The sequence below is a fragment of the Phocoena sinus genome, chromosome 5 (assembly GCF_008692025.1).
Source record: "Phocoena sinus isolate mPhoSin1 chromosome 5, mPhoSin1.pri, whole genome shotgun sequence".
Lineage (NCBI taxonomy): Eukaryota > Metazoa > Chordata > Mammalia > Artiodactyla > Phocoenidae > Phocoena > Phocoena sinus.
The window spans coordinates 98,766,432-98,793,155 of NC_045767.1; the positions used below are offsets into that span (position 1 = coordinate 98,766,432).

The 26,724-nt window shown below is 40.6% G+C and overlaps 1 protein-coding gene and 1 non-coding gene across 2 annotated transcripts in view; both read right to left on the minus strand.

Annotated features, from left to right (window-relative positions):
* Positions 1-3,901: 3,901 nt before the first annotated feature.
* TMEM150C (transmembrane protein 150C) overlaps positions 3,902-26,724 on the minus strand; it is a 76,180-nt gene continuing 53,357 nt past the window's right edge. Inside the window, exons 2-8 of the mRNA XM_032632766.1 lie at positions 21,441-21,530; positions 19,918-19,971; positions 19,756-19,788; positions 19,224-19,291; positions 12,496-12,623; positions 9,157-9,334; positions 3,902-6,151 (exon numbers count right to left, since the gene is read on the minus strand). Of these exons, the coding sequence (XP_032488657.1) occupies positions 5,943-6,151; positions 9,157-9,334; positions 12,496-12,623; positions 19,224-19,291; positions 19,756-19,788; positions 19,918-19,971; positions 21,441-21,520 (750 nt within the window). The 5' untranslated portion in view covers positions 21,521-21,530 and the 3' untranslated portion in view covers positions 3,902-5,942. The remainder of the gene's footprint in view (positions 6,152-9,156; positions 9,335-12,495; positions 12,624-19,223; positions 19,292-19,755; positions 19,789-19,917; positions 19,972-21,440; positions 21,531-26,724) is intronic.
* LOC116754849 lies at positions 25,775-25,915 on the minus strand. Its single transcript, XR_004350182.1, has one exon. It is a non-coding gene; the product is annotated as a U4 spliceosomal RNA (small nuclear RNA).

Consider the following 26,724-nt stretch of genomic DNA (forward strand, 5'->3'; position numbering starts at 1 on the left):
AGTTGTGGCGAGCAGGGGCTACTCTTTGTTACGGTGCTCGGGCTTCTCACTGCAGTGGTTTCTCTTGTTGTGGAGCACGGGCTCTAGGTGCACGGGCTTCAGTAGTTGTGGCAGGCGGGCTCAGTAGTTGTGGCTCGTGGGCTCTACAGCACAGGCTCAGTAGTTGTGGCGCATGGGCTTAGTTGCTCTGCGTGGGATCTTCCCAGACCAGGGCTTGAACCCGTGTCCCCTGCATTGGCAGGTGGATTCTCAACCACTGCGCCACCAGGGAAGCCCAGGACCATGTTTTTAAAAATGCTATGGGGCAAAATAAAGCTGGAAAGAGTGACAGTGTTGGGATGGGCTTGAGGGGGGTGAATTTTAGAGGCCAAGGAGGCCTTAGTGAGAAGGTAACACTTAAGTAGGTGAAGAAGGTGAGAGACGGGGGAAGATTGTCCAAGCCAGAGGTTTTAGCGAGTGCAAAAGTCCTGAGGTCAGAGCATGGCTGGCTGTTGGAGGAACACAAGGAGGCAGAGGGAGTGGACCAGGCGAAATGAAAGATGGAGAGGCAGGTCCTGTTGGGGCTTGTAGGGCATTTTAGTGAACGGGGTTTTTTAGTAGGAGTACAAGAGAAGACACTGGAGGATTTTAAGCAGAGGAGTGATGATCTGAGATCATTGTGACTGCTGTGTTGAGGACATTCTGAAGGGAGCAAATGAAAAAGCAGAGAAAGTAGTTTTTGTAGGCTATTCTAAAAGTCCAGGAGAGATGGAAGTGGCTTGGATTAGATGGTAGCAGTGGACGAATTCTATTATAATTTGAAGATAGAGCAAACCAAATTTGCTGACAGATGTGGGTGGGGTGTGAGAGAAAGAAGAGATAAGGATTACTTCAGGGTTTCTGTCTGGTAACTGAAAGATGAGTTGTCCTTAACTTAGATGGGAAGAGTCCTGGAGGAGTGAGTTTAAAGAGATCAGATCAGGACTGTTAAACTTTAGGTGCCCTTCGAGGGGAGATGTCACAATGGTAGTTGTATATACAGGTCTGGCATTTAGGATAGAGGTCTGGGCTGGAGAAGTTGGGAGAGGTCAGCATATGGCAACTGTTCAAACTAGCAGACTGTATGAGGTCACCAAGAGAGTGAGTGTAGATGGGAAGGAAGAGTTCCAAGGCCTGAGCCATGGGGGACTTCAACATTCAAAGATGTCAGGGAGAAGAAGGCCCAGCAAAGGAGACTGAGGAGGGGACAGAAGCAGGAGGAAAACTAAAAGAGCATGGTGTTCTGGAAGCCACGTGAAGAAAATGTTTATGCAGGCAGGTGATCCAGTTGTGAAGTGTTGCTAGGTAAGGTATGGAAAGAATGAACTGTGTATATAACATGACAAGGTCTTTGGAGAACTTGAGCAGAGCAGGTCCAGTGAAGTGGTAACAAGCAAGGCTGGAGTGTGTTCAGGAAAGAATTGATCCTACTGTATAGCACAAGGAACATATTCAATATCCTGTGATAAACCATAATGGAAAAGAATATGAAAAAATATATATGTATAACTGAGTCACTTTGCTGTACAGCAGAAATTAACACAACATTGTAAATCAATTATACTTCAACAAAATTTTTTGAAAGAATTGGGGGCTTCCCTGATGACGCAGTCGTTGAGAATCCACCTGCCAACGCAGGGGATACAGGTTTGAGCCCTGGTCTAGGAAGATCCCACATGCCGTGGAGCAATTAAGCCCGTGCGCCATGACTGCTGAGCCTGCGCTCTGGAGCCCGCGAGCCACAACTACTGAGCCCGCGCGCCTAGAGCCCATGCTCCACAACAAGAGAAGCCACTGCAATGAGAAGCCCGCGCACCACAACGAAGAGTAGCCCCCGCTCGCCGCAACTAGAGAAAGTCTGTGCACAGCAACGAAGATCCAATGCAACCAAAAAAAAATAATAATAAATAAATAAATAAATTTAAAAAAAGAAGAAGAAAGAATTGGGAGAGAGGGGCTGGAGAGAGCAAATATGGACTTTTTTTTTTTAAGATAGGAGAAATAAAACAATAGTTATGCTAATGGAAAGATCTTTGCTTTTCCAGTGAGGAACCTAGCTTTCTCACCCACCCTCCCTTCCTTGGACTTCAGATTTGGATATTTGCTGTTTCTTGGAACCCTCACTTTGAGGAATGTTAATAGGGAATCTGAGCTGATATGGAACTGAGGATTGTGAAAATCAACTTATTTCATATGTGGAATTCTCTTTCCCCAACTTCTCACTACTTTGAGGGACAAAACACATGTGGCCAGGAGTCCACTTACTGTGGCCAGTAAGTTACTAGGCTGTTCACAAATGTTTCTCCTTCATGGCAGGAGAGCCACTCTAGGGTATGGCCATGTGGTTTTGTTTGCCACTTCATAGCAGCTTTAAGACCAGTGAGCAGTCTCCCACATTGCCTTGGCTGACAGCAACTGTGGAAGCAGTGTTAAGACGAAGCATCTACCAGCCAGGGTCTGAGTCATAGTGATGAACAGAGCCCCTTTGATAACCCGGGTTAGACACCTAGCATGAGTAATAAACTTTAGTTTCGTTAGTTTTATTTTGGGATAGCAAAACCCGATCCATCCTGACACAATGCCTAAGGACCAAAATAAACAGTGATGTACGAGTCTCCACAATAACCAGCAGAATGCAAATTTCAGGGTAGGCAAGTTTTACTTTCCCATACCAGGGGCAAAGAAAACCCAATAAATAACACAGGTAATAAAACTTGACCTCACTGTCAGTTCTCCATTAAATCAAAAACTATTGAACCTTGAAAATGTTAACATTGTTCGTAAAATATTTCTCTCCTAACCAGGAAGGCAACTTTTCTTCAAGAGACTTAGCTGGACTACCAGAAACATAGTGTAGTATATTCACTATTTTGTTCTCTGGGTCATCTGCGTTAGCTCCTCCAGGAATGCTCACTCCAAATGCAGATTCCCTGGCCTTGTCCTTCTAGATGAATGCTGTGGTCCTTAACTCCTAGGAGGTTATGTAATCTTGATCTTTATGTGTTTGTGTGGTCTAATACAAAAATTTATTTGGTCTTTGTCTTCCGGTTCCTGCCAAGAGCTGCTAAAGCTCTTGGCATTTTCTGAGTGATAGGAATGGCTTTTGTTTTTTGTAATGAGCCCCTTTGATCACACTTGAGTTTATGCTAATGAGATCACTAAGGGTGAGGTCACTAGATGGCCTCAGGTTGGAGCTGGTCACCAGAAAGACCAAGTGGCTAGACCTCCTGACTGACTTCCAGGCAGGGGTGGCAGAGGGGGCTGGAGAGGAAGCTCTATAAACTCAGCAATAGTGAGATTCAGAGAGCTTCTGGGTTGGTGAGCACATTGAACCCTGGGAGGATGCTGTGCCCCTGCATCCCTCCCCTTCCTTGCCCCGTGTATCTCTTCCATTTGGCTGCTCTCAAGTTATATCTTTTATAATAAACCAGAAAATGGAAGTAAAGTGTTTTCCCAAGTTCTGTGAGCTGTTCCAGGAAATTATTGAACCCAGAAGGGAAGGGAATTGTGGGAACCCTCCAATTTTATGACCAGGTTGGACCGAAGTGTGGGTTATCTGGGGACATGATACTTGCGACCGGCATTTGAAGCGAGGGAGGTCTTGCGGGACCAAGCCTTTAAACCCGTGGGGTCTGAGGATAACTTTGGGTAGTGTCAGAATTGAACTGAATTGTAGGACACCCAGTTGGTGTCCAGAGAATCAGAGAATTGGTTGTTAGTGTTGGAAAACACCCTAGAAATATGCTGCCAATGTCACACTGAAGTTTTCAACATAATGTCTGAGTCAGTTTACACATGCTTTAATATTAGAGAAGAAATGTTCTTGTAAGAGACAAAAGAAAAATCACAATTCTGCACAAAAGAATTTTATTTAGTGGTCAGATCCCGATGAATAATGCCAGTCATTGCTTGATTCTGTTAAAATGCGCTATTAGATCTACTCTTAAGAAAGTGTATGGTGCATCACCAAAAGCTATTTAATTTGGATTGTGTAGAGTAGAAGAAAACTTCATAAATCTTTGTTCTCTGATAAAATTTTTAAAATATAAAAATGAAAAAAAAACCCCAAAAGCAGTATTCAAAAATAATAAATGTCACCTTGGACTATTTACAGTAAGATGACTTTCTAATAGGAGAACACTCTCTGCTTGTCTCTTTTTCTCACATTTTACTTGTCCCTTAGAGGTGTTCTGCCTCCCCCATCTAACCCTCGTGATTTCTTCCATTCCTGTCTTGCATGAAACAGTCATCTTCCATTCTCTCACACATCTTTGAGTCTTTCTCTGATACTCCTTTTTCGTACTGTAAATTACCAGTAATTCTATTCAACAGATGTTTGTTGAGCACCTAATATGTGCCAGGCACTGTGCTAAGAGGTGGGGATAAATACAGAGATGAAAAGTCATTGAACCCCCTCCTCAAGAAGCTCAGAGTTTGGGTTGGATTAAAAGAACATTTTTTCACATTATATTCCATGAAATCCCAAGCCCCTATGAAGTAAGTTTGGGAATTTCTTGAAACAAAGTGCACTCACGGAGAGTCCATCAGCTTGGCCCACTCCAACGCATTTTGATTTAGAATTCTGCCCTTTTTTATGAAGCACATCCTCTAAAGCCCAGGAATAGAGTTTGAGTTCTAAACTCTTCGCAGGTGGGAACTACATGATGTGTTGTAGGGGACGAACTGAACCAATTTGTTTTTCGGGGAGGGTAACCTTTTAATTGGCTTCTACAAATTCTGAGTATGAAAAGCCCTTAACCCCCCGCCCCCCAACATACTAAATTTGAGCAATAGATACATATTAAGAAACTCCTCCTTGATTTGGATTTACAACACGATCCTCTGAAACTCCTCTCTTTTACAAATGTCCAGCAGGAGCTCTTTTTATTACCTCCACACATATTTCTTTGTGCTTTTCTGTGAACATTTTCTTAGCTTCAAACATAAAAGCAGCAAATTAAGCCTGCAGGTGACCTTTCTTTTTTTTTTCTTTTATCATGCTGAACCCCAGACAAGCTCAGTTCTTGCGTTTGGCCTACATCTTCTCTGTCCGTGAGGCCCCAAGAGAACCATGGTAGTTACTTAAAAAAAAAAAAAAAGAAAAAGAAAACAAAGCAAACTATGAAACAGAAAATAAAAACTGAACATAGCATACTATGGAAGCAAAACTGAAACCACACCCTCGCTACCCCCATCTCTCCAAGGCAGACCATGGCCTACAAATATTCACATTTGGAAATATTTTCTCAGTCACAGTAAAGTCCAAATCGTGGTGGTGGGCTTCCCCCTCGCAGATCGTAGCATATTCCTTTTGTCGAATCTGCTCAGCCAACCACTGAACGATGATGAAGCGAGTTTTTGTGGGAAAGTTCTATCCTTGATCCAACATCATCCACAGGTTACACGGGGTCACATCTCTGTACAGTTTCCATCCAACCAAATGATTACTCTGTCCATTCAAGAGCCCTAGTGCCAGATTCAGAATGTCCTCATGAGCTGGTTCCAAGCCCTCTGGATCTGAAGGCAACTTTGGGAGTTGGCATTATTCCCATGTTACATTTGGCCTGCCCAAGGTAGGGTGATCAGGATGTCTGGAATACGTGAAGAGGACAAGAAGAGCAGGGGGTGTTGGGAGAGAGGGGAAAAGAGAGGTGATCATGCACAAGCTTCTTGCTCTGTCATGCATTATATTTTCAGTGCTAACAGCGTATATTTCGACACATAGGGCTTGTGCTTTTTTGTTAAATAACTCGCCCCGAAACGCTCATTTGGCAAACGTGGCCATGAATGTGTGTGTGTGTGTGTGCGTGTGCACGTGCCTGTGTTTACGATGTGTCATGAGGTTGTGTGTCAAGTCCTGTGGGTGTGCCTTGGCCCCTCCCCTGATATTACACCCACCTCACCAGCAAGGAAAAACTGATGGGTTACACCTGGTCGGTTTGATATTCAGAAGCTTCAGACAGGCTTTCTGAGAAGCTTAGGAAAGTCTCCTGGTATTCGGAACATACAATCTCATAACGATAATGCCGGAACTCCACAGCAAAGGTGCCAAAGTAAGACAGGAAGCACATGACCAGGCCCCACTGGACCCTGGCTGCGTACAGGTGGATGCCTTGGGCCATGAGGATGAAGTCTGGGGAGAAGTAGTCAAGGCAAGTTCCTCCATCGGCCACATTAAGACGGGGCTCTTTTCTGGGCAGAGACAGGTTACGGGAAAAGCCTGGCTCTCCCCCTGACTAGCAGAAGAGCTTCACAGAGCCAGCTGAACACCATCTACATAAATAATACAAGGTAACATTATTGAGCCCTTACTTTGTGCCAGACATGCTTCTAGGTGCTTTCATGGAAAACCTAACTTATTCATCACAACATCCTGTTATCAGCAGTTCGCTTAAAATAGGGAAACGGAGGCCAAATGGGTAACACGGGTATTAACTGGTGGAACTGGGATTCAAACACAAGCACTTTGACTCCCTGGCCATGCATTCGACCGCTATACTCTACGGCTGCCTAATAAACTGTGAGACTAGCTAAAGAATTACAATTCCAAAGTAACTAGTTGGCCAGAAAAATAACGCTGTATTTTTAAAAGACACTGCAGGGCTTCCCTGGTGGCGCAGTGGTTGAGAGTCCACCTGCCGATGGAGGGGACACGGGTTCGTGCCTTGGTCCGGGAGGATCCCACATGCCGCGGAGTGGCTGGGCCCGTGAGCCATGGCCGCTGAGCCTGCGCGTCCGGAGCCTGTGCTCCGCAACGGGAGAAGCCACAACAGTGAGAGGTCCGCGTACCGCAAAAAAAAAAAAGACACTGCAAATGACGATGGAACAATGTGAACGTATCAAATAGCTAACTACCTCCATATAAGCTGTGTTTGTCTCTGCAGTGATACTAATAAGGTCTAAGTGGCCGCTCTTCTTCTCTCTAGTTTTCACTATTGCCTTTCAGACAATATTCTGTAGGCTGGTTTCATTCCTGGTGTTGCATTTAAACTTGTGCCCAAATGAAAGCAGGCAATTAAGAAACCAAAGAACTGATGATTCATCTATGCCTCACTATACACAGAGTGTATGTATGTGTACACACACACACATCAGTATATATGAAGGTAGGAGCTGGGGAGGAGAAAGGTTCATAATGTTCTATAGTGAAAAGCTAAGAGGCCAAGGACTAAATAAAGTTATTTAGAAAAATCAGAAATGTTCCCTTAGAATTAGTTCTACCTTCAGAACTTAGCCTTAAAATCTTGGGAAATTTTCAGAGAGTGAAAAATTCTGTGACAACTACTTCAGCGAAACTTCGCTCTGCTGACTAGGCCCGGATTCATTCACCTGGGAACCACGAAATGGTTCCAAGTCTTCGGAAATATCATGGATCAGAATTGTTTGGTATAAGCTCAAAACTCAGAATGATTTAAAATCTGTACATACTCTTCTGACTGAGGGTTCAAATTGTTGCCAAAGCAATATTAACTTACAGGGGAGGAATATATCTTCAAATCTCGCACTGGCAGAATTCTGACCCGTTTACTCATAAAATATTTTATCAGGTTGCTAGTAATAAGCAAGTTTTTTGGCTTGAATTTCAAGTCCTTAAATGTTCTCAATCTAATGAGACTTAAGAAAACCGCTAAAATGACTGAATGGCAGTTTGTGAGGGAAGAATAACTAAATGGCTCCAAATACTCCACTAACGAACATCTCCAAACGCTAAACATTTTCGTGGTTTTTTTTTTTTTTTTTTGTGGTACGCGGGCCTCTCATCGTTGTGGCCTCTCCTGTTGCAGAGCACAGGCTCCGGATGTGCCGGCTTAGCAGCCATGGCTCACGGGGCCCAGCCGCTCCGTGGCATGTGGGATCCTCCCGGACCGGGGCACGAACCCGCATCCCCTGCATCGGCAGGCGGACTCTCAACCACTGTGCCACCAGGGAAGCCCAACATTCTCGTATTTTAAAGCCACTCTAAGGAGGGATGGCATAGTGCTTAAGAGTATAAGAACTGAGCCTGAGTTTAGAACAAACTGACACATACCATGTGTGATCTTGGGTAATTAACCTTCGTTTTTCACTATTCTTACTTGTTAAGTGAGGATTAAAAGGGTTGACACATTTAAAGTGCTTAGAATACTGCCTAGCACATTATAAGTACCCAATAAATATTGGCTATTACATTGATGATTGTAACTGTGTTAGCTATACAGTTTGCCGTCTAGGAACTCCCTTCTTCTCCAGTTTCCAGAGGACCTAATGGAGTGAACACTTAGGATTGAGTGACTGATCTGATTGGTGGGGTGGTTACTGGCCAACTTCCACTGGGCCCTGCTATAGTAGGTGGGGTCACTGTGCTCCACCCTGGACCAGTCCCTCTGCGATCTGTTTGGGCTTCAGCTGAGTGTAGTGCTCTCCTCCGCCTTTCCCTGATTTCTCTGCTTCTTACTGGGTGGATAGATTGAATTCCAGGGTGTGAGATAGGAGGCCTGCACGATTTTCCTTTCCAAGTTTACTAGGAATAAAGGCTGATTTCTTCATCCCCATCTGGCTCCGTGTGACTGTTCTCCATTGGTTCAAACTCCGAGGGAGGAAGGGAAATAAATAGCCTCAAAATTATTTGTTTAGGACAACAGTACATGCAGTGGTAATCTAGTTCTTGAATTTTTCCAGAAAAGCTTACTTGTTTTCCTGAAAGGTATAAATGTATTTTTGTCCCTAGAAATTCATTTTAGAGTTAATAGATTAAATGAAATAACAGAGCCACAAATAAAGTCAAAAACGAAAAGAATTTTTCAAGATGGAAGGAAAAAAACCCCACAATTCTCTTTTGGTTATGCATTCTATGTTATTCACAAAAGGAAACTTTACATCAAAAGGAGAATGCATGGCACCATTCCTACAGGTTGAAACAGTCTTGAGAAGGCAGAGCTTGTTTTATCTTTAGCTCTCCATCTCCTCTTTGGCATGAAAAATAGGTCTGAAAGTTTTCGTTTTTATACCTATTTATTTTTCTTTTTTGTCTAATATTCTGAGTTGATACGACAGTATATCCTAACCAACTGAGAATGGCACTCTTCTCATCTTCTACATGGACAACTTATCTGTGTTTTAATCTCACTGGCAAAGAACGTTTTCACATTCAAAGGATACAGAGGACCACGCAGAGAGTGACAGATGCTGAGAGAATAACTCGTGGAATTCCAACTTTCCGTCCTTCATTCTTGATGTTTACTTTGAGTGTCAATGCAGCCTGGATCCAGCAGGTCAACGTGCCAAATCCAAAAGTCAAGGAAGTTCCGACATTATGGATTTCTTCATCATTTGTGAGCTAAGGGATGAACAGATAATGACCTGTGGAGACCCATTTAGAAAATACATACAAGCCAATGGAATACGTGAAGGAGAAAAAAATAGGTAAAGAGATGTCCCAATAATGGGATGATAGGTTGTAGAAAGAGTAGAACCCTGCATCTCCACTGGCTCTTTGTGCCTATTCTCCATTGGTTCCAACTCTGAGAGGAAGAAGAGAAATGAATAGTATGCCCACACCTCAAAACGTTTGTTTGGAAGAATCATACAGGCAGTGGTAATTTATTCTTTGAATTTATTTTCCAGAAAAGCTTTGTAGAAAAGTAAAAGAAAAAAGCAGGAGAGTTACACAAAAAAAGAGAAATGTCAAAGTTTCTACAGACATAAACCCCAAACTCTGTTTTCTACACTAAGAAATGAGACCAGAATCCGGCTGTGTACTTACTGATTGAAGATGGCCAATTCTAAGCAGGTCAAGATTTCACTGGCCTGGACAACTAATAACACTTGAGCTGTTCTTTACTCTTACAAAACTGGCCAGTCTATGTAATGTGGCCAACTCATTGTTAATGGGCTTTTGTTTTGTTTCCTATTATAATAAGAAAACTGCACTTATGAGCTTTTGCCATATCTGGAGACCCATTAAAGGGCAACAGTGTTTGAAGATTCCTGGTCAAGGCTTTTATACAGTTAATAGGTTAAAGGAGACCCATCTGGGTTATTTCAATTGGGGGTTAGAGATGTAAACTGCCCAAATCATTACCCACTGATTTAAAAAATATACCTGTCACTTAAAACACCTTTATTAATTGCATATATTTTTAACCTCACATATAGTACCCCACATATATAGGACACACAGGTAATAAAATCTACTGTTGAAAGATGGCTTTAAAAACATGGTGAAAATATCTTTTTGAATCGCCATTGCCTTCAGGTGTTTTATTGTTTAGCGTTGCTATGAATAATGGTTGTATCAAATCAATATTACTTTCCCTTTACAATTTTTTTCTATTGTTTTGGCTGTAGGATTTTTTTCTTCTTTGAAGAAGCCATTTTCCCCCCCTCACAGTTCAAAACACATATTTTTGAAACATTTTATTTTATTTTATTGTTATTTATTTATTTTTTGGCTGCGCAGCATGTGGGATCTTAGTTCCCTGACCAGGGATCGAACCCACACCCCCTGCATTGGAAGCGTGGAGTCTAAACAACTGGACCGCCAGGAAAGTCCTGAAACACTTTAAGTAATGATTCCCCAAGTCAAATTTTACTACTAGGAAATTGGTTTTCCATGGTCTACATAGTCTGTTCATTTATTTTTTAATTCTACTTTTAAAAATAGATGATACAGTTACATGGGCCAAACTTTAAAAAATTGTAAAAAGAGTATAGATTGAAAAGTCTGTCTCTTATCTCATATACTAGCCACCTGGTTTCTCCACAGGCAACTAATGTGTTATTTGTTTCCTGTGTAATCTCTGTAGATATTCCAGAAAATGTTCTTCATATATAGCGTCATCATTTACAGTTTTGAATATCTGTGGTTCACCCAAACAACCCAATCACTGGGATTCTTTGGGGAACTTTAGTGAAAAACAAAATGTCTATTCAGTAACTTCCATCTAAGACCTGGTTGAGAGAAATGATAGTTACTGAGCATTTTACAACATGCCAGTCCCTGTAGCACAGATGGATAAGTGGAGGAAAGACTACCTCCAAAATCTCAATAAAAAATGCTCTGTGCCCTAACATTTTGGAGCTTAACAGATAAACTCTCAAATATTCTCCTGATAATTCATCCTCCTAGCCAATATGTTCTAAGAATGCAGTTTTCTCATTATCTAGGTTGATATGGAATGAGATCTAGAATAGTTAGAGGAATGGGTGGGATTGCCTGCCTATCTGTCAGACAGCCCATTAAGCAAAAAATACTTATTAAGGGCTTCCCTGGTGGCACAGTGGTTAAGAATCCATCTGCCAATGCAGGGGACACAGGTTCAAGCCCTGGTTTGGGAAGATCCCACATGCCGTGGGGCAACTAAGCCCACGTGCCACAACTACTGAAGCCCGTGCACCTAGAGCCCATGCTCCGCAACAAGAGACGACACCGCAATGAGAAGTCCGCGCACTGCAACAAAGAATAGCCCCTACTCGCCGCAACTAGAGAAAGCCCGCGTACAGCAACGAAGACCCAGTGCAGCCACAAAAATAAAAATAAATAAATAAATTTATTTATTTAAAAAAATACTTATTGAGTTGCTACTGTGTGCCAGGGGACATCTTGGGGAATGAATTATCCTAATTTAATGAATTATCAGCACTGAGGGTCAAGGACGAGAGACAGTCTTAGAAAATCCACTACCATATTTTCAGTAAGAACATTCCTAAACACTCAATAGAATGCTGAGTGTCTGGAATGCCTGCACCATTTGGATTTCACTCAACAGACGGTGGAGAAGTGTCAGGATTGGTGTTTGACTGCAAGGAGGAAGTTTCTAGCAGCAGTATACGCCGGAGGATGCTGGGGAGGGAATGGAGGCAGGGAAAACAGAAAACTACTGTAACTGGGCAGGGTCTCCATGTCTATTTTACAAATTAAGTCATTTAGGTCAAGAGTTGTGTGAGGGTATTGGCAAGGGAAATTATGCTTAAGTGACCTTGGGTTTCTACATCTCTGGGAAGAAGAGTGAGGGTTAATACCTCCTTATTCAAGTCACAGGCGTTCTAGAGAAATTCTGTGTTTTCAAACTGACTCCCATGTGAGCTTGCTAATCTAAAATGCAAGGTTTCATCCAATAAGAATGTTCAATGTTTAATTACAGAAAGGCAATGATCCTATTAATTTTCTAGAAAGGTACATTAGAATACAATTTGTTATGAAAAGAAGTATATAGCGGTTTGAAAGCCCTATTTTAGTAGATATGTTTCCCAATAGCTGTGCTGTATTTCCAATGCATAGGGAGGAATTTATCATGTTTAATTCAGACTTACGTAGGCGAGGCTCAAAGAACAGATGGGCTGACTGCTGGAGAAACTGTGCATATCAGGAACCACTGTTAGCATTTTTTTAAAGATTCATGGAGAATTCTATGGGCCACGTAGTGACTATAACTCAGTGGCTGTGATCATCATATAGGTGAAGTGTGAGATGGAGGTGAAAAAGGCCAAATGAAGTACCTGAAAATTACCAAGTAAGGTCATTCCAAAGGAAGCCAGACAGAGCGCCACCAATCCACTAATATTCAGCCATGGATTAAAAACCTTTGGTTTCAGTTGTATGAAGCGCAGAACAGCTACCACCAGAGCTGGGAATAAAACAAAATGTTATAATTGAAAAAGTTAAATCACACAGTCAGACTAGGAAGCAGCGTTCTAAAGCCACGATGTGCAGAAGTAAACTTTTTGCCACAGTACACCTTTAAATCTCTAAAACGACAGATGCATTTTTAAAAGAAATTTTCCATGTGATGTTTCTGAGTACTGAGATGTTTTATTCTAGCTAACCTGGGGAAAGCAGAGAGGAACTGAAGCAGCGTGCTATATGTTATTTGGGTGACACAAGATGATAGACTGGTAACAACTAGTGTTGTTCTCAGAGTTTTCAAAAACAAGGTCAGCACAAGACAGACTGGCTTAGGAGAACATCACAGAGGCTTGGCACACAACAGATCAGACACAGAGAGACAGCCCGTGGCACGGGAATTCACTGATTCAATCAGCCTTTAGTTTAGAACCGTGTTAGAACAGATAGGGCAAGAAAACAAGGGGAAGAAGACAAGGTTACCAATCTAGACAAACCTGCTGGTCCCTGTGCCAGAAATCATTCCCGGGGATAGGAAGGAAGATAAAGGCACATGTACAAATCCCTTTATTACTGGTTTATTCCCTCTCCCTTCTGATTCTACCTGCAGGTGTTCATTGTCAAAGGACAAAGACAGCTCACCCAAATTAGAGCAGTTACAGCAATAAAATCATGGAATCTGTATTTTAACATAGCAGATTTGGGGGTTTGGTATGTACTGAAAATCATATTGATTATATTAAGAAAGCTCAATTTTTCACATGATGTTAATTACTTATTTTAAAATCCCACTCTTTTGAATCAAATTGTCATTGGAGAATCTGCAGAGAGAAAAAGGAAGTTACTTAGATTTCAAATCTGACTTCTAATAGTAACCTTGAGGCCAGTCCATACTCAAGTCACTAATCTAAGAATCTCCTTTTATTAATTGCTTGGTGCAGGGATATTTTCATATTTATACAAAAAGCTGGGAGAGGTCAGTCTACAAATGATTTTTAAAAAGCACTTGCAATTAATATGTTATATCTAATATGAAGAAATGCACTTACTACTTCCTAAGGCAATTTATTTTGACATTAAGGTTTAGCAGGGAAGACAATTAGGAATTCAAGAATCATCCTATTTATACAACAATTAGTAGGTAATTATTTGCTGTAAGTCTGCCTTGATTTGAGGCCATTATTAGTAGCCATTAACAAAGAAACCCATTCACAAGTTTGCATTTCCCAAGTATGACGAATTTCATAGTTTCAAGCTACAAAGTTAGTTCAGTGAGTTGACTTTCAGTTCCAAGTACCTCTGGTCAAAGAGTGGTATACAACTTGGTTAATAGTTGGATTCTGGAAACAAAATAGAAATAAACTGCAATCTATGAAATCTTAAATTGTTTGGATCTGATTTAGCTTTTAGTGTATTTATGTTAAAGCTAATGCCCATGAGTCATCATCAAATTAATAGATTTTACTTGAGTTGATAATAGCTTTTTAACATCTTTATTGGAGTATAATTGCTTTATAGTGGTATGTTAGTTTCTGCTTTATAACAAAGTGAATCAGTTATACATATACATATGTTCCCATATCTCTTCCCTCTTGCATCTCCCTCCCTCCCACCCTCCCTATCCCACCCCTCCAGGCGGTCACAAAGCACTGAGCTGATCTCCCTGTGCTATGTGGCTGCTTTCCACTAGCTATCTATCTTACATTTGGTAGTGTATATATGTCCATGCCACTCTCTCACTTCATTCCAGCTTACCCTTCCCCCTCCCCGTATCCTCAAGTCCCTTCTCTGCATCTGTGTCTTTATTCCTGTCCTGCCCCTAGGTTCTTCAGAACCATTTTTTTGATAATAGTTTTTCAACCTAATGGTTTGAGGGATCCAGTTAGGAGTTATCATATTATCAGAAGTCTATTAATGTTGACAATAACTATCCTAGAGGATGAAAAAATAAGCACAATTTCTAATACTTTTGGGGATACGAATAGGAGGAAGAAGTGGGGAGACGAGAAATTCAACATAAGCGCCCTGACACAAAGTGATCTTCAGATAAAGAAGTCATTAGATTTAGACCAGAAATCGCCACACAAGGCACCAGGGGAGACATTTGCTAATTAATTGTGTGTGGATATTAGTCAGCACATAATGACAGAATACCGAGGCAGCACATTTAATTTCTTTTAAAAACGACTAGTGGAGAGTATGACTCTGGGAACTTTCTGGTTGTCATCTAGTTTGGAGGGCTAGGATGGTGTCGGAACTCTCACCGAAGCCCTAACCCACTGCCAAAGCAGACACCGAAATGGCTCTTCACGTTGACCATCCAGGTAGTTTGTGCCACTCTACCCAAAGGGACACAGTCAGTGCCACTGTCTGTGTTACTCATTTCTCTCCAGTGAACTCTGGATGTGTACTATTCTCCTGGCTCCAGCATTGCTAGCCTTCTCATTTGTAATATGGATGGTAAGTCATTTCATCAAGAACAGATGATGACATTAACCAGGAAACAGAAACTTCCCTGAAGACAGGAATCAACCCAACATTCCCAACTTCCAGAACAGCATTCCAAACACCACACTTTGCCCTTTTAACCTATTAACTCCATTATTAATCAGCTGAGGCTAGGCCTAATTTCTTTCCATAATAGGGTCTAGTTGAAATTTTATAGTTGTGGAAATAATAAAGCTTCTGATCCATTAACAGTTTTATTAACAGGTTTAAATGCAGACAGATTCAGACTGTTATGAAGTCCATTTACAACCAAGTAATGATTTAATTATACCTTATTGAAAAAGTTTTCTTGGGCAGTAGGGCAATTTCAAAGCCATCTTTATATATGTCAACCAATTTTTACCACATTAACATTCTGCTCAATAGATATATTTTTTGTTTCATTTAAAAATTTAAAATTTTACTTACAGTTTTAGAAAAGATTTTTAAAACCCACCCTTTTGTTGTTTTTGATATTCCCAACAGTCCTTTGCTATACAAGTGTCCCTTATTTAATTTATCTGCCTGTTAAAAAACATAAATATTAGAGTAATTCCTTATTTTCTTTGTTAAATTCTTTTATTTTGAAGCTGATCGGGTTTTTAAAGTTCAAACTCAAAACAGCAGCTCTTCACTGCAGTTCTAGACTGGGTCTGGCCAAATTCTTTTTCATTTTGTTTAGTTTTACTGTTTATACATCAATAATTCTTATTTATGACAGCAGTAGAACATGACAATCAATATGTTTTGGCTGAAGGAGGGAAAGACGCCGCTATTAGGTGACCAAAATCATTCAGCTATTAGTTTATCCTCACAACCTCGCCAGAGCAGAAAATAATATTCCTTTTAAGAAATTTTTCTTGGTCTCCAAAGAAGACATACAGATGGCCGTGGCACGTGAAAAGCTGCTCAACATCATTAATTATTAGAGAAATGCAAATCAAAACTACAATGAGGTATCACCTCACACCAGTTAGAATGGGCATCATCAGAAAATCTACAAACAATAAATGCTGGAGAGGGTGTGGAGAAAAGGGAACCCTCTTGCACTGTTGGTGGGAATGTTAATTGATACAGCCTCTATGGAGAACAGTATGGAGGTTCCTTAAAAAACTAAAGACAGAATTACCATATGACCCAGCAATTCCACTACTGGGCATATACCCTGAGAAAACCATAATTCAAAAAGACACATGCACCCCAATGTGCACTGCAGCACTATTTACAATGGCCAGGTCATGGAAGCAACCTAAATGCCCATCAACAGATGAATGGATAAAGAAGATGTGGTACATGTATACAATGGAATAGTACTCAACCATACAAAGCAACAAAATTGGGTCATTTGTAGAGACGTGGATAGATCTGGAGACTGTCATACAGAGTGAAGTAAGTCAGAAAGGGAAAAACAAATATTGTATATTAATGCATATATGTGGAATCTGGAAAAATGGTACAGATGAACCAGTTTGCAAGGCAGAAATACAGACACAGATGTAGAGAACAAACGTATGGACACCAAGGAGGGAAAGGGGGGGGTGATGGTGGTGGGATGAATTGGGAGATTGGGATTGACATGTATACATTAATACGTATCAAATGGATAGCTAATAACAACCTGCTGTATAAAAAGAAATAAACAAACAAAATTTAGGAAGTTAAAAAAAAAAAGAAATTACCCAGCCCATAAAAACTAACCACCCTGTAACCTGGGGCCTTTTGACTTCTGAGATGGCCCACACTCTGTCTGTGGAGTGTGTTTCTCTCTAAATAAATCCACTTCTTACCTAAAAAAAAAAAAGAAATTTGTCTTAGGTCTTTACACCCCACCCCCCAGGAGAAATGAAAGTGTGGATTCAGGACAAAAAGCATAACTAATTCTATAAGGAAATCACTGAGCATTTGATCTTTGATTAGTCCATCAAAAAGATATAAGATCTTTGCTACACCAACTCATTTGTAGGTTATAAATTATCATCTATACAGCTGCCAACAAGCAGTGATTTACAGGTGGTCTATGTTGTTTCTTATAGTCAGTGATGTCGTCTAAAGTAACAGTCTGAGGTCTAAGAGGGATAGGCCTGGGGAGACAAAAGCAACCACAGTTTAGAGCAAGAATCATTAGCAAACTGATTCTTTTTCATTCCCAGATAAATAATTGTTGGTTCACTCCCACTGAACACTAATCTTAATCAGTTCTGTGTCTACCAGATGGCACTAAAAATGATGAAAGATAATAAAGTATAAATATTGGATGCTGTAATACCTTAGAGCAAAAGCTAGTAAAAACTTAATTGCTTCTTGGTGGAGCAGGGGAGGACTGGAGAGTCAGATGATGACGAATGTCATCTGCAAGAGGGGAACTTGTTTTCATGACTGTGTTTTTGGAAATGCTTTTATAATGAGTTAATCATCAGCTTTATAACTGGATAAATTTGTGAGCTGTGCAAACTGGCATATTTTAGATTTTACACTAAAGACTATTGGGACATATCAATTTGTCTTAAGAATATAAAGGATAATATATTGTTTCCAACATGTTCATTGGTTTCTTTAAAGCCCAGTGGAGGACAGACAGCCTGTGATAGCTTCCTCATAAAGGCAGTCTCCTTCCTCATAAAGGCAGTCTCCTGTGTATCATGATTAGAAGAGGTAGTATTTGCAAAGCACTCAGCATTGTGCCTGGAATATTAAGTGACTGCCATTATTGTAATTATTGTGCTCCGTGGGGCACAATATGAGTCTGTACCAACCTGCAGGCCTATGTGGTGTGATTGCAGAGGGGCTGGGAAGGGTCCCTGACCCTGCAAGTCCAGATTCACCCTTGGGACTTTGTGTTCTATTAAATGCAAGTATCTCCTTAGAGGTCATTTATGCCTTAGCATGAGTATGTTTATTAGAGCTCTTCAGAAGAGTAGTGTCAAGGCTAGGAAAAAAGAGTGAGTCTACAGCTCCTGGCAACTTTGAGGCTAAAGGCAGTGAGACAAAACCGGACCCACTAGCACTTCCCCTGGTGCCTCACAGGGAACATTCTCCATGTTTCTCACATTATCAGCCTTCTGAACCAACTAGGATTCTGCCTGTGTTGCATGTTGGACCAACAGTCTCCCTTGATTTTCCAGGGAATTCTACAGGTCTTCCCTTTTCCTACAGCAAACATTAAAAAGGAACATGTAAGAGTGAATAGAAATTTCTTTGTGGGGTGTTTATAAATAGATGAAATAACAGGGCACCTCTCTGGGGGACAGGTGCCAATACTCCCTCGGTAATAACATCATCATTCTCTCTTACTCGGAGTGAAAGTCTTACTATGCAAAATAAACACTTCCAGAAAACCACTGTTGAAAAATTTAGCTGTCACTGGCCGACCCAACAATATGCCAGTGGTGGTAGCTGGTTGACCCTTTGAAAGACACCGAGAGTCCTGGCCTGGAGGAAATGGGCGATAAGGTCAATTTGGAGGAAGACAGAGAGCATGGCTGGTTCCCACGATCCCCAGGGAACAGTACAAAGGGGACAGGATATTAAATGAAGGCCTTGGTCCCTAAAGGAAAAGTGGGGAATTGGGGCCAGACATGAGTACAAAACGTTTCTTTCTTTCTTTTTTTAACCTACATTTCCATTTGCCAGCTTGATATGTGTATAGGCACAGGGGAGAGCATCACCCTAATGTTAAGGCTGACCTTTAGATTTAAAGACAATATCTACACACATCAATATTTATCACAGAGCCTAAGCATTTTTTCATCCTTGCCAGTGAAGGAAAAAATAAGGCATGCTTTTTAAAGCAAACATATTGCACAATATTACATTCTCATGCAGGATTTTATGGCCCATGAAATATATTATTTCATGCAGCAAAAGAAATAAAGTCAAGAATTGGCTGAAATGATTAAAGATGGTAATGGGAAAAGAAAACGTAAGGTAAGCAGGTGAATGTAAAAGGATTCATGAGAAAAAAAGACACTCAAAACAAAAAGCCTTCTTCAGCATATTGACATGATATGATACCAAATTATCAACTAAGTCCACCATGATTTTGATATGGGTTTGGGAGAATTTAAAATAAAAAAGAAACATACCAAAGCACATAAAGCATTCTTTATGCTCTTCTTACCTAGGAATGCTGCCATGTTCATAACTTGACTAAACACACAGCTTGCAGGAGGTTCATCACCTGCAATACTTGAAAAACAGCAAGTGTTTTATATTACTGTAGTAAAATTGATAACTCTCTGCCATCGACTGAATGTCTGTGTCCCCTAAAAATTCATATGCTGAAATCCTAACCCCCAATGTGATGGCATTAGGAGGTGGGGCCTTTGGGAAGTGATTAGATCATGAGGGTGGAGCCCTGGTGAATGGGATTAGTGCCCTTATAAAAGGGACCCTAAAGAGTTCTCTTGCCCTCTTTCTGCCATGTGAGGACACAATGAGAGGATGGCAGTCTGCAACCTGGAAGAACGCTCTCATCAGAACCTGACAATGCTAGCACCCTGATCTTGGACTTCCAGCCTCTAGAGATGTGAGAAATAAGTTTCTCATGTTTATAAGCCATCCAGTCTATGCTACTTTGTTTTAGTAGCCAGAACTAATACACCCTAAACTTTCCTAAGATCCAACAGATCAGAAGAGAACTATCAAGTTACCTTATATACGGTGCATGCTTCACACCAGGTTTCCTGGATAACAAAAGAAAACCCAAAAGCTCAGGTTAAAGCATGGTCACTTGTGCATAGTTTAACTTCATCAGTGGCAAAGTTTTTGTTAAATCTACTGATGAACAAAGAATTACCCAGAGATAAATTTACCTTTCATCTGAGTTTAATGGGAAAATTTTGTCATCCTCCACAGCTATAAAGTATCTATGAAGAAAAAACAAAAAAATTTATAAAACAAAGAAATGTTAAAAAAAACCCAAGAATCAGGCTTCCCTGGTGGCGCAGTGGTTGAGAGCCCGCCTGCCGATGCAGGGGATGCGGGTTCGTGCCCCGGTCCGGGAAGATCCCACATGCCGCGGAGCAGCTGGGCCCGTGAGCCATGGCCGCTGAGCCTGCGCATCCGGAGCCTGTGCTCCGCAATGGGAGAGGCCACAGCAGTGAGAGGCCCGTGTACCACAACAAAACAAAACAAAACAAAAAACCCAAGAATCATTTGTTTCCCAGTTTTATTGGATTAACCACATTAAATCATATTCATTTTTTTCTAACTGGGACAATGTTGTTTTACTACAATGCTTTACCTATAGCTCACCTAGCCCTCTGAACCATAAATGTCATTAATAGTATTTCTGTAATTTTCAAAAGAAAATTAATGGCAATTAATTAATGGCAATCATTATAATCTGGAAACCGGGAAGCAAAGTAAGACCATACAACTTTGGGCAAACTAAAATTAGGATTCAAAGTTTCTAATTTCTCAGGAATATGTGTCCACCTTTCTTAATGAACTGCAAGGAACTAAAATAATTTTCTAGAAGTAAACAGTACTTGAAATAAGCAAGTGTGGGAATGTTTTGTGATAAGCAAGACTTCTAATGTAATGATACCCATTTTATAAACATACCAGACCCAGTCACACACACCAAAAAACTGGACTATGAACGGGACTGTGAATGGAATCTTTATAGCATGTTAATGTCAAATTAGCAAATCTTGCAAATAATGAGTCCACATCACCAGTATTTTTCACCATCTGCTTTGCATAATTTATTACTTGCTCTTATTATCTACTTTGGGTGAAACAAGAAGGGAAGAGAAATGGGGAATTTAGCATGACTGAATTAGTAAACATTATTTTAAAGTATTTACAAATACATTCATATGAATATGAACAGTTGTCCCTCGGTATATGTGGGGGATTGGTCCCAGGACCAGCAGTGGACACCAGATGCTGTGGATAATCAAGTCCCATAGTCAGCTCTACATCCAAGGGTCCATATCCTCGAACTCAACCAACCATGGACTATACAGTACTGTAGTATTTATTGAAAAATATCCACATATAAGTGGGCTCTCGCAGTTCAAACTCCTGTTGTTCAAGGGTCAACTGTAACCTACGCACATCCTCCTGTATACTTTCATCTCTAAGTTATTTATAATACCTAATAAAATATAAATAGTTGTAAATACAATGTAAATGCTATGTAAATAGTTGCCAGTGAGCAGCAAATTCAAGTTTTGCCTTTTGGAATTTTTTTTCCTGAATAATTTTGATCTGCAGTTGGTTGACTCCAAGGATGTGCAGTCTGCAGATACAAAGGGGCAACCATACTATCAACACTTGACATTTTTATCTACATTGCACCTGAGTCCTTAAATAAGAGAATACTCACACTATCCACAATCCAGCTGAAGTAAACAAGGTAAATACAAGGGGTAAAAACATCCATATGCTGCATTTCTTCCCATCCATGCCTGTACCCCTGAAATAAAATGAACAGGTATTAATAACTAAGGCAAAAATTGATCTCACTCTTTCAAGATGGAATGGAAGTTTACTTTAACCTAAAAAAGTGTATTTTATGAAGCCACGATTCAAATCAGTGTCATTACTGTTACCTACACAGGTAGGAAATCCCTTGAGGAAGTAACATGGAAGACTGTTTTCTATCATTAGTTTAAATATTCCAGAGTTTTAGTTGAGAACTGATGGGAAATTTCTCCTAAAGACGTGTATCATTATACAAGCATCAGTGTATTTAAGAAAAGACCAGAGAGTTTGGTTTAGGACTTTCAGGAGAAAAGCTAGATATCAAAGGCATACTCCAACCTACTTTTAGTGCTATTATTAACATTTATGGATTATGGATCTATGGATCTGGCATGTACCTATGTCTACAGCTTGGCAGACAAGAGTGTGAGAAACAAATGGTTACTAAACAAATTAGCAGCGCAGGAAGAAATGACAAATGCTTTGGAAATCTGAACTTTCCTCATGACATGTTACCGAGCAACAATCTCAGAAGACTCTAAAGACGAATGTTCTAGAAAACAATGTATTGTGTATAACTTTAAATTCTCTCCAACCAACACAATCAAAAAGGATACAGATGTCAGGCATTTTGTATACTATATTTTAAAAGAAAAACAGATGAATAAAAAGTTCTCCACAAAAATGAAGTGAAAACCAGAAGCTTCAGAAGTGTCTGTGAAAAGTTATTGGTACAGAACAGAAAGAAACAACTAATTATCACTTTCCTTCTTTGCCCAAAGCCATCAGACAAAATCTATTTGAGACTCTGGATGCCAACAATCCTTAAGGCAAAAGAAAAAACCTGTTTCAAGAAAATAAAGTGCCCTAGTGACTTCCGCAGGTGACCTGACAAAGAGAAGGGTAAAGTGATTAAGTGGCACCTCTAAGGAAATATCACTGCTCATTATTTGGGGTTTTACAATTAACTGCAAAAAGTCACTTACTGGGTTTGAACCAGTGCTGCCACATTTCTGAGCACCTCTGCAATATCTGCTATCATGTGCTGAGACTCCCTGGCCCTTCCCAGTGCTGAGAACATAGAGAGAACACAGCCTTCCCTTCCAGGCTGGTAATCTGCGAGGTCTCAGGAAGGTCTTAGTTCCCAGAACTGACCTACCTGATTAGGTAGATCTTTCAGATCAGGGGACAGAAAACTTGACCTAATAATGTGTCTTTGAACAGACATGCTGTAGTGTAAACATCTACTTGGGTAGGGGTGTTAAATAAATTACAGAATCTAGGAGTCGAAACACATTAGAGCCACCTTCAATCAATTTAATTCAGTCTAATCCAATCTGATCCAGTTCACAGGTATTAACAACCTACTTGTGCCAGGTACTATACCGTGCAGTGGAAATACTGAGGTCTAATGAGTATAACTCTTTATATGTAATAGTCTATGCAATATATAAAAGCTTTTATCTGAGCCAGTGGTGCATGGCTGCCCAGTTTATACGATGTCGAAATGATGAACATTTTAAACAAATACAATATGACTTTTCAGTGTCTATTCATTTATGTCCAGAAAATTGAGCTCATAATAAAGCTATCAATAATGCTAACAAAAGTAATTCCACCAGTAGCCAAGATGCACAGGGAGTACAGAAAATAGGGATGTTAACTGAGCATATAAACCAATTTTTCTGGATCTGCCCCTTGAAATAGGGCGCTCTGACAAGATGAGTACAGCCAAAAGGGTTACACTGGAGTAAGAGTTAGGGGACCTAGTTCTCAACTTTCGCTTTGCCTGTAACTGATTCCGTAAGCCCTCGCCATTTACTTAAATCAGCAACACCATTTCCCCATCTTGCCGCATGAAGACTGAATTCTAAGAGAGGGAGAAGGGCATCAAAGACTGAAGCCTCACAGGGTGGTGGTACCTTGGAAATTAACCCAAGTTCAGTATCTTATATTTTTACAGTAACAGAATGCTCCCATATACCCAGGATAATCAGCTGCAGAAGAACTCATGCCTATGAACCATTTTCACACTAGGCTGGTGAGTAAATCACAGTGTCAACTTAACTGATATACAGTGAAAACAGAATTGCCAAAAGGTTAAATATTCACATGGGCTTCCCTTTTAGGAATGTCTATATGGAAAATCAAAATTTTGAAGCAGGAAGTTAGAGTGAAAAGAGTTAATGAGATAATTAATTCTAAGACCAAGGCATCAAGCACAATAGCCACTCACTAGCTGTGTAATCTCTGGCAAGTTATTTCATCTCCTAAGCCTTAGTTTAATGATGGAGATAACTTCTATTTTGTAGAGTTGTGCTGAGGATTAATGACAAGGCAGGTAAAGTACCTCACACATAAATACACGTTCTGTAAGTGGCATCCCTGCCAACTCTTTTTTTTTTTTTTTTTTTTTTTGCAGTACGCGGGCCTCTCACTGTTGTGGCCTCTCCCGTTGCGGAGCACAGGCTCCGGACGCGCAGGCTCAGCGGCCATGGCTCACGGGCGCAGCCGCTCCGCAGCATGTGGGATCTTCCCGGACCAGGGCACAAACCCGTGTCCCCTATATCGGCAGGCGGACTCTCAACCACTGCGCCACCAGGGAAGCCCCCCTGCCAACTCTTAACTGCCAAGCAGATCAATACACCTGTTAGGACAAGGGCAGGGCCTCACGACAGCTTTACACTTTCTTCTCTGGGCTCCTGCTTTTCTAGAACAGGGCAGACTCCCTTCCTGATAGTATTAATAACAGTTTCTGTCTTCAGATGACTCTCCAAAAAATTAATTAATACCTTTTTCTTACACATATATTGAAGGCCCACCTTATCTTAAGTTTCTACCCTCTGGTTATCATTAAGTGTGCACTGCTTTTCTTATTTTGTTTTGGAAGCAGCTAAGGTGGCTAATGGCTACTCTCCTAAATTGTTTTATTTTCTTTCTTTTTGTGTGTGTGTGTGTGTGTGTGTGTGTGTGTGTGTGTGGTATGCGGGCCTCTCACTGTTGTGGCCTCTCCCGTTGTGGAGCACAGGCTCTGGACGCGCAGGCTCAGCGGCCATGGCTCACAGGCCCAGCCGCTCCACAGCATGTGGGATCTTCCCAGACCGGGGCACGAACCTGTGTCCCCTGCATCAGCAGGTGGACTCTCAACCACTGCGCCACCAGGGAAGCACCTATGCTTTTTTTTTTTTTTTTTTCCCTTAGAGAAAACTGCAAATTCATGGGCAGTTGTAAGAAAGAAATCTGCCTGTACATCCTTCACTCTGTCTTCCCATCCTGTATAACCACAGTACAATATCAACACCAAGATACTGACATTGATATAATCCTTTCACTTTATTCAGATTCCACCAGCTTTACATGCTCTCCTTTCTGTGTGTGTGTGTGCACGTGTATTTAGTTTATACAATTTTACTACATGTGTAGATTCACGTGGCCACCACTACAGTCAAGGTACAGGACTGTTCCAACACCTCAAAGATCCCTAATGTCGCCCTTTTATAACCACACCCACTTCCCTTCCCTGCACCCTCCTTAATGATCTCTAGCACCCATTAATCTGTTCTCCATTTCTATAATTTTACCATTTCAAGAATGATATACAAATGGAATCATATAGTATGCAACTTTTAGGACTGACTTTTTTTCAGTCATCATAATTCCCTGGAGACCATCTAAGGTTTGTGCTGATCAACAGTTTGGTACCTTTCATTGCTGTGTAGTATTCCATGGTATGGATGGACCAAGTGTGTTGATTTACCTCTTACAAGGTATCCGGTTTGTTTCAAGATTTTGGCCATTGCAAATCAAGAAGCTATGAACATTAGTGTACAGATTTTTGTGGGAACATAAGTTTTTTTAAATTGATTATTACTATTTTTAAAATATTTATTTATTTATTTAGGCTGCATTGGGTCTCCGCTGCTGTGTGTGGGCTTTCTCTAGTTGTGCCGAGCAGGGGCTTCTCTTGTTGTGGAGCACAGGCTCTAGGCGCGTGGGCTTTCATAGTTGCTGTGCATGGGCTCAGTAGTTGTGGCGCATGGGCCTTGTTTCTCCATGGCATGTGGGATCTTCCTGGACCAGGGATCGAACCCGCGTCCCCTGCATTGGCAGGTGGATTCTTAACCACTGTGCCACCAGGGAAGTCTCGGAACATAAGTTTTTATTTCTCTGGAATAAACACCCAAGATTGCAATTGCTGGGTCATTTGCTAATACATGATTCGTTTTTTTCTTTCAATCTCCATAGAGTCTGTCAAAAATTGCCATTGCGGACTATATTTCAAGTCGTTATGGTGGGGTATTGGGAAAAGTTTTCAGTTAGCAATAATCACACCTTGGATAAACCTCATTGGCTACAATACTGCCACTGTGCAAACCTAATACATGTTTAGTTTTTAAAGACTTGGTCAAACTGTTTCCAGAGCAGCTGTACCATTTTATTTTCCTACCAGCAATGTATGATTGATGCGGTTTCTTCACATCATTATCACTATCGATGATATCACTATTTGGTGTTATCATTAAATAATCAGTGTTAATTGGTGCTATCACAATTTTTTATGTTAGCCATTCTGAGAGTCATATAATGACATCTCATTGTGGTTTTAATTTGCATTTCCCTGGTGGCTAGTGATATTAAACATCTTTTCCTGTGCTTATTTGCCATCTGTACGCTCTCTTCAGTGAAATGTCTATTCTTGTCTTTTACCCATTTTCAACTTGGATTTCTTTCTTTTTTTTTTTTACAGTTGAGAACAAAATAACAGTTTGAGATTTCTTCATATATTCTAGATACTAGTCTGTTTTGGACATGTAGTTTGTAACAAGTCTGTAGCATCTCTATCCTCTTATACAGGGTCTTTTTAAAAATTATTTTTGTGTATGTGTGATACAATATACATAATGTAAAAATTTTACCATTTTAACCATTTTAAGTGTACAACTCAGTGGCATTAAGTACCTTCATATTGTTGTGCAACCATCACCACTATTCATCTCCAGAACCTTTTCATCTTCTCAAACTGAAACTCTATACCCGTTAAACAATAACTCTATTCCCTCCTCCCCCAGCCCCTGGTATCCACCATTCTACTCTCTATTTCTAGGATTTTGACTACTCTAGCTACCTCATGTAAGTGGAATCATACAGTATTTGTCTTTCTGTGTCTGGCTTATTTCATTTATTAT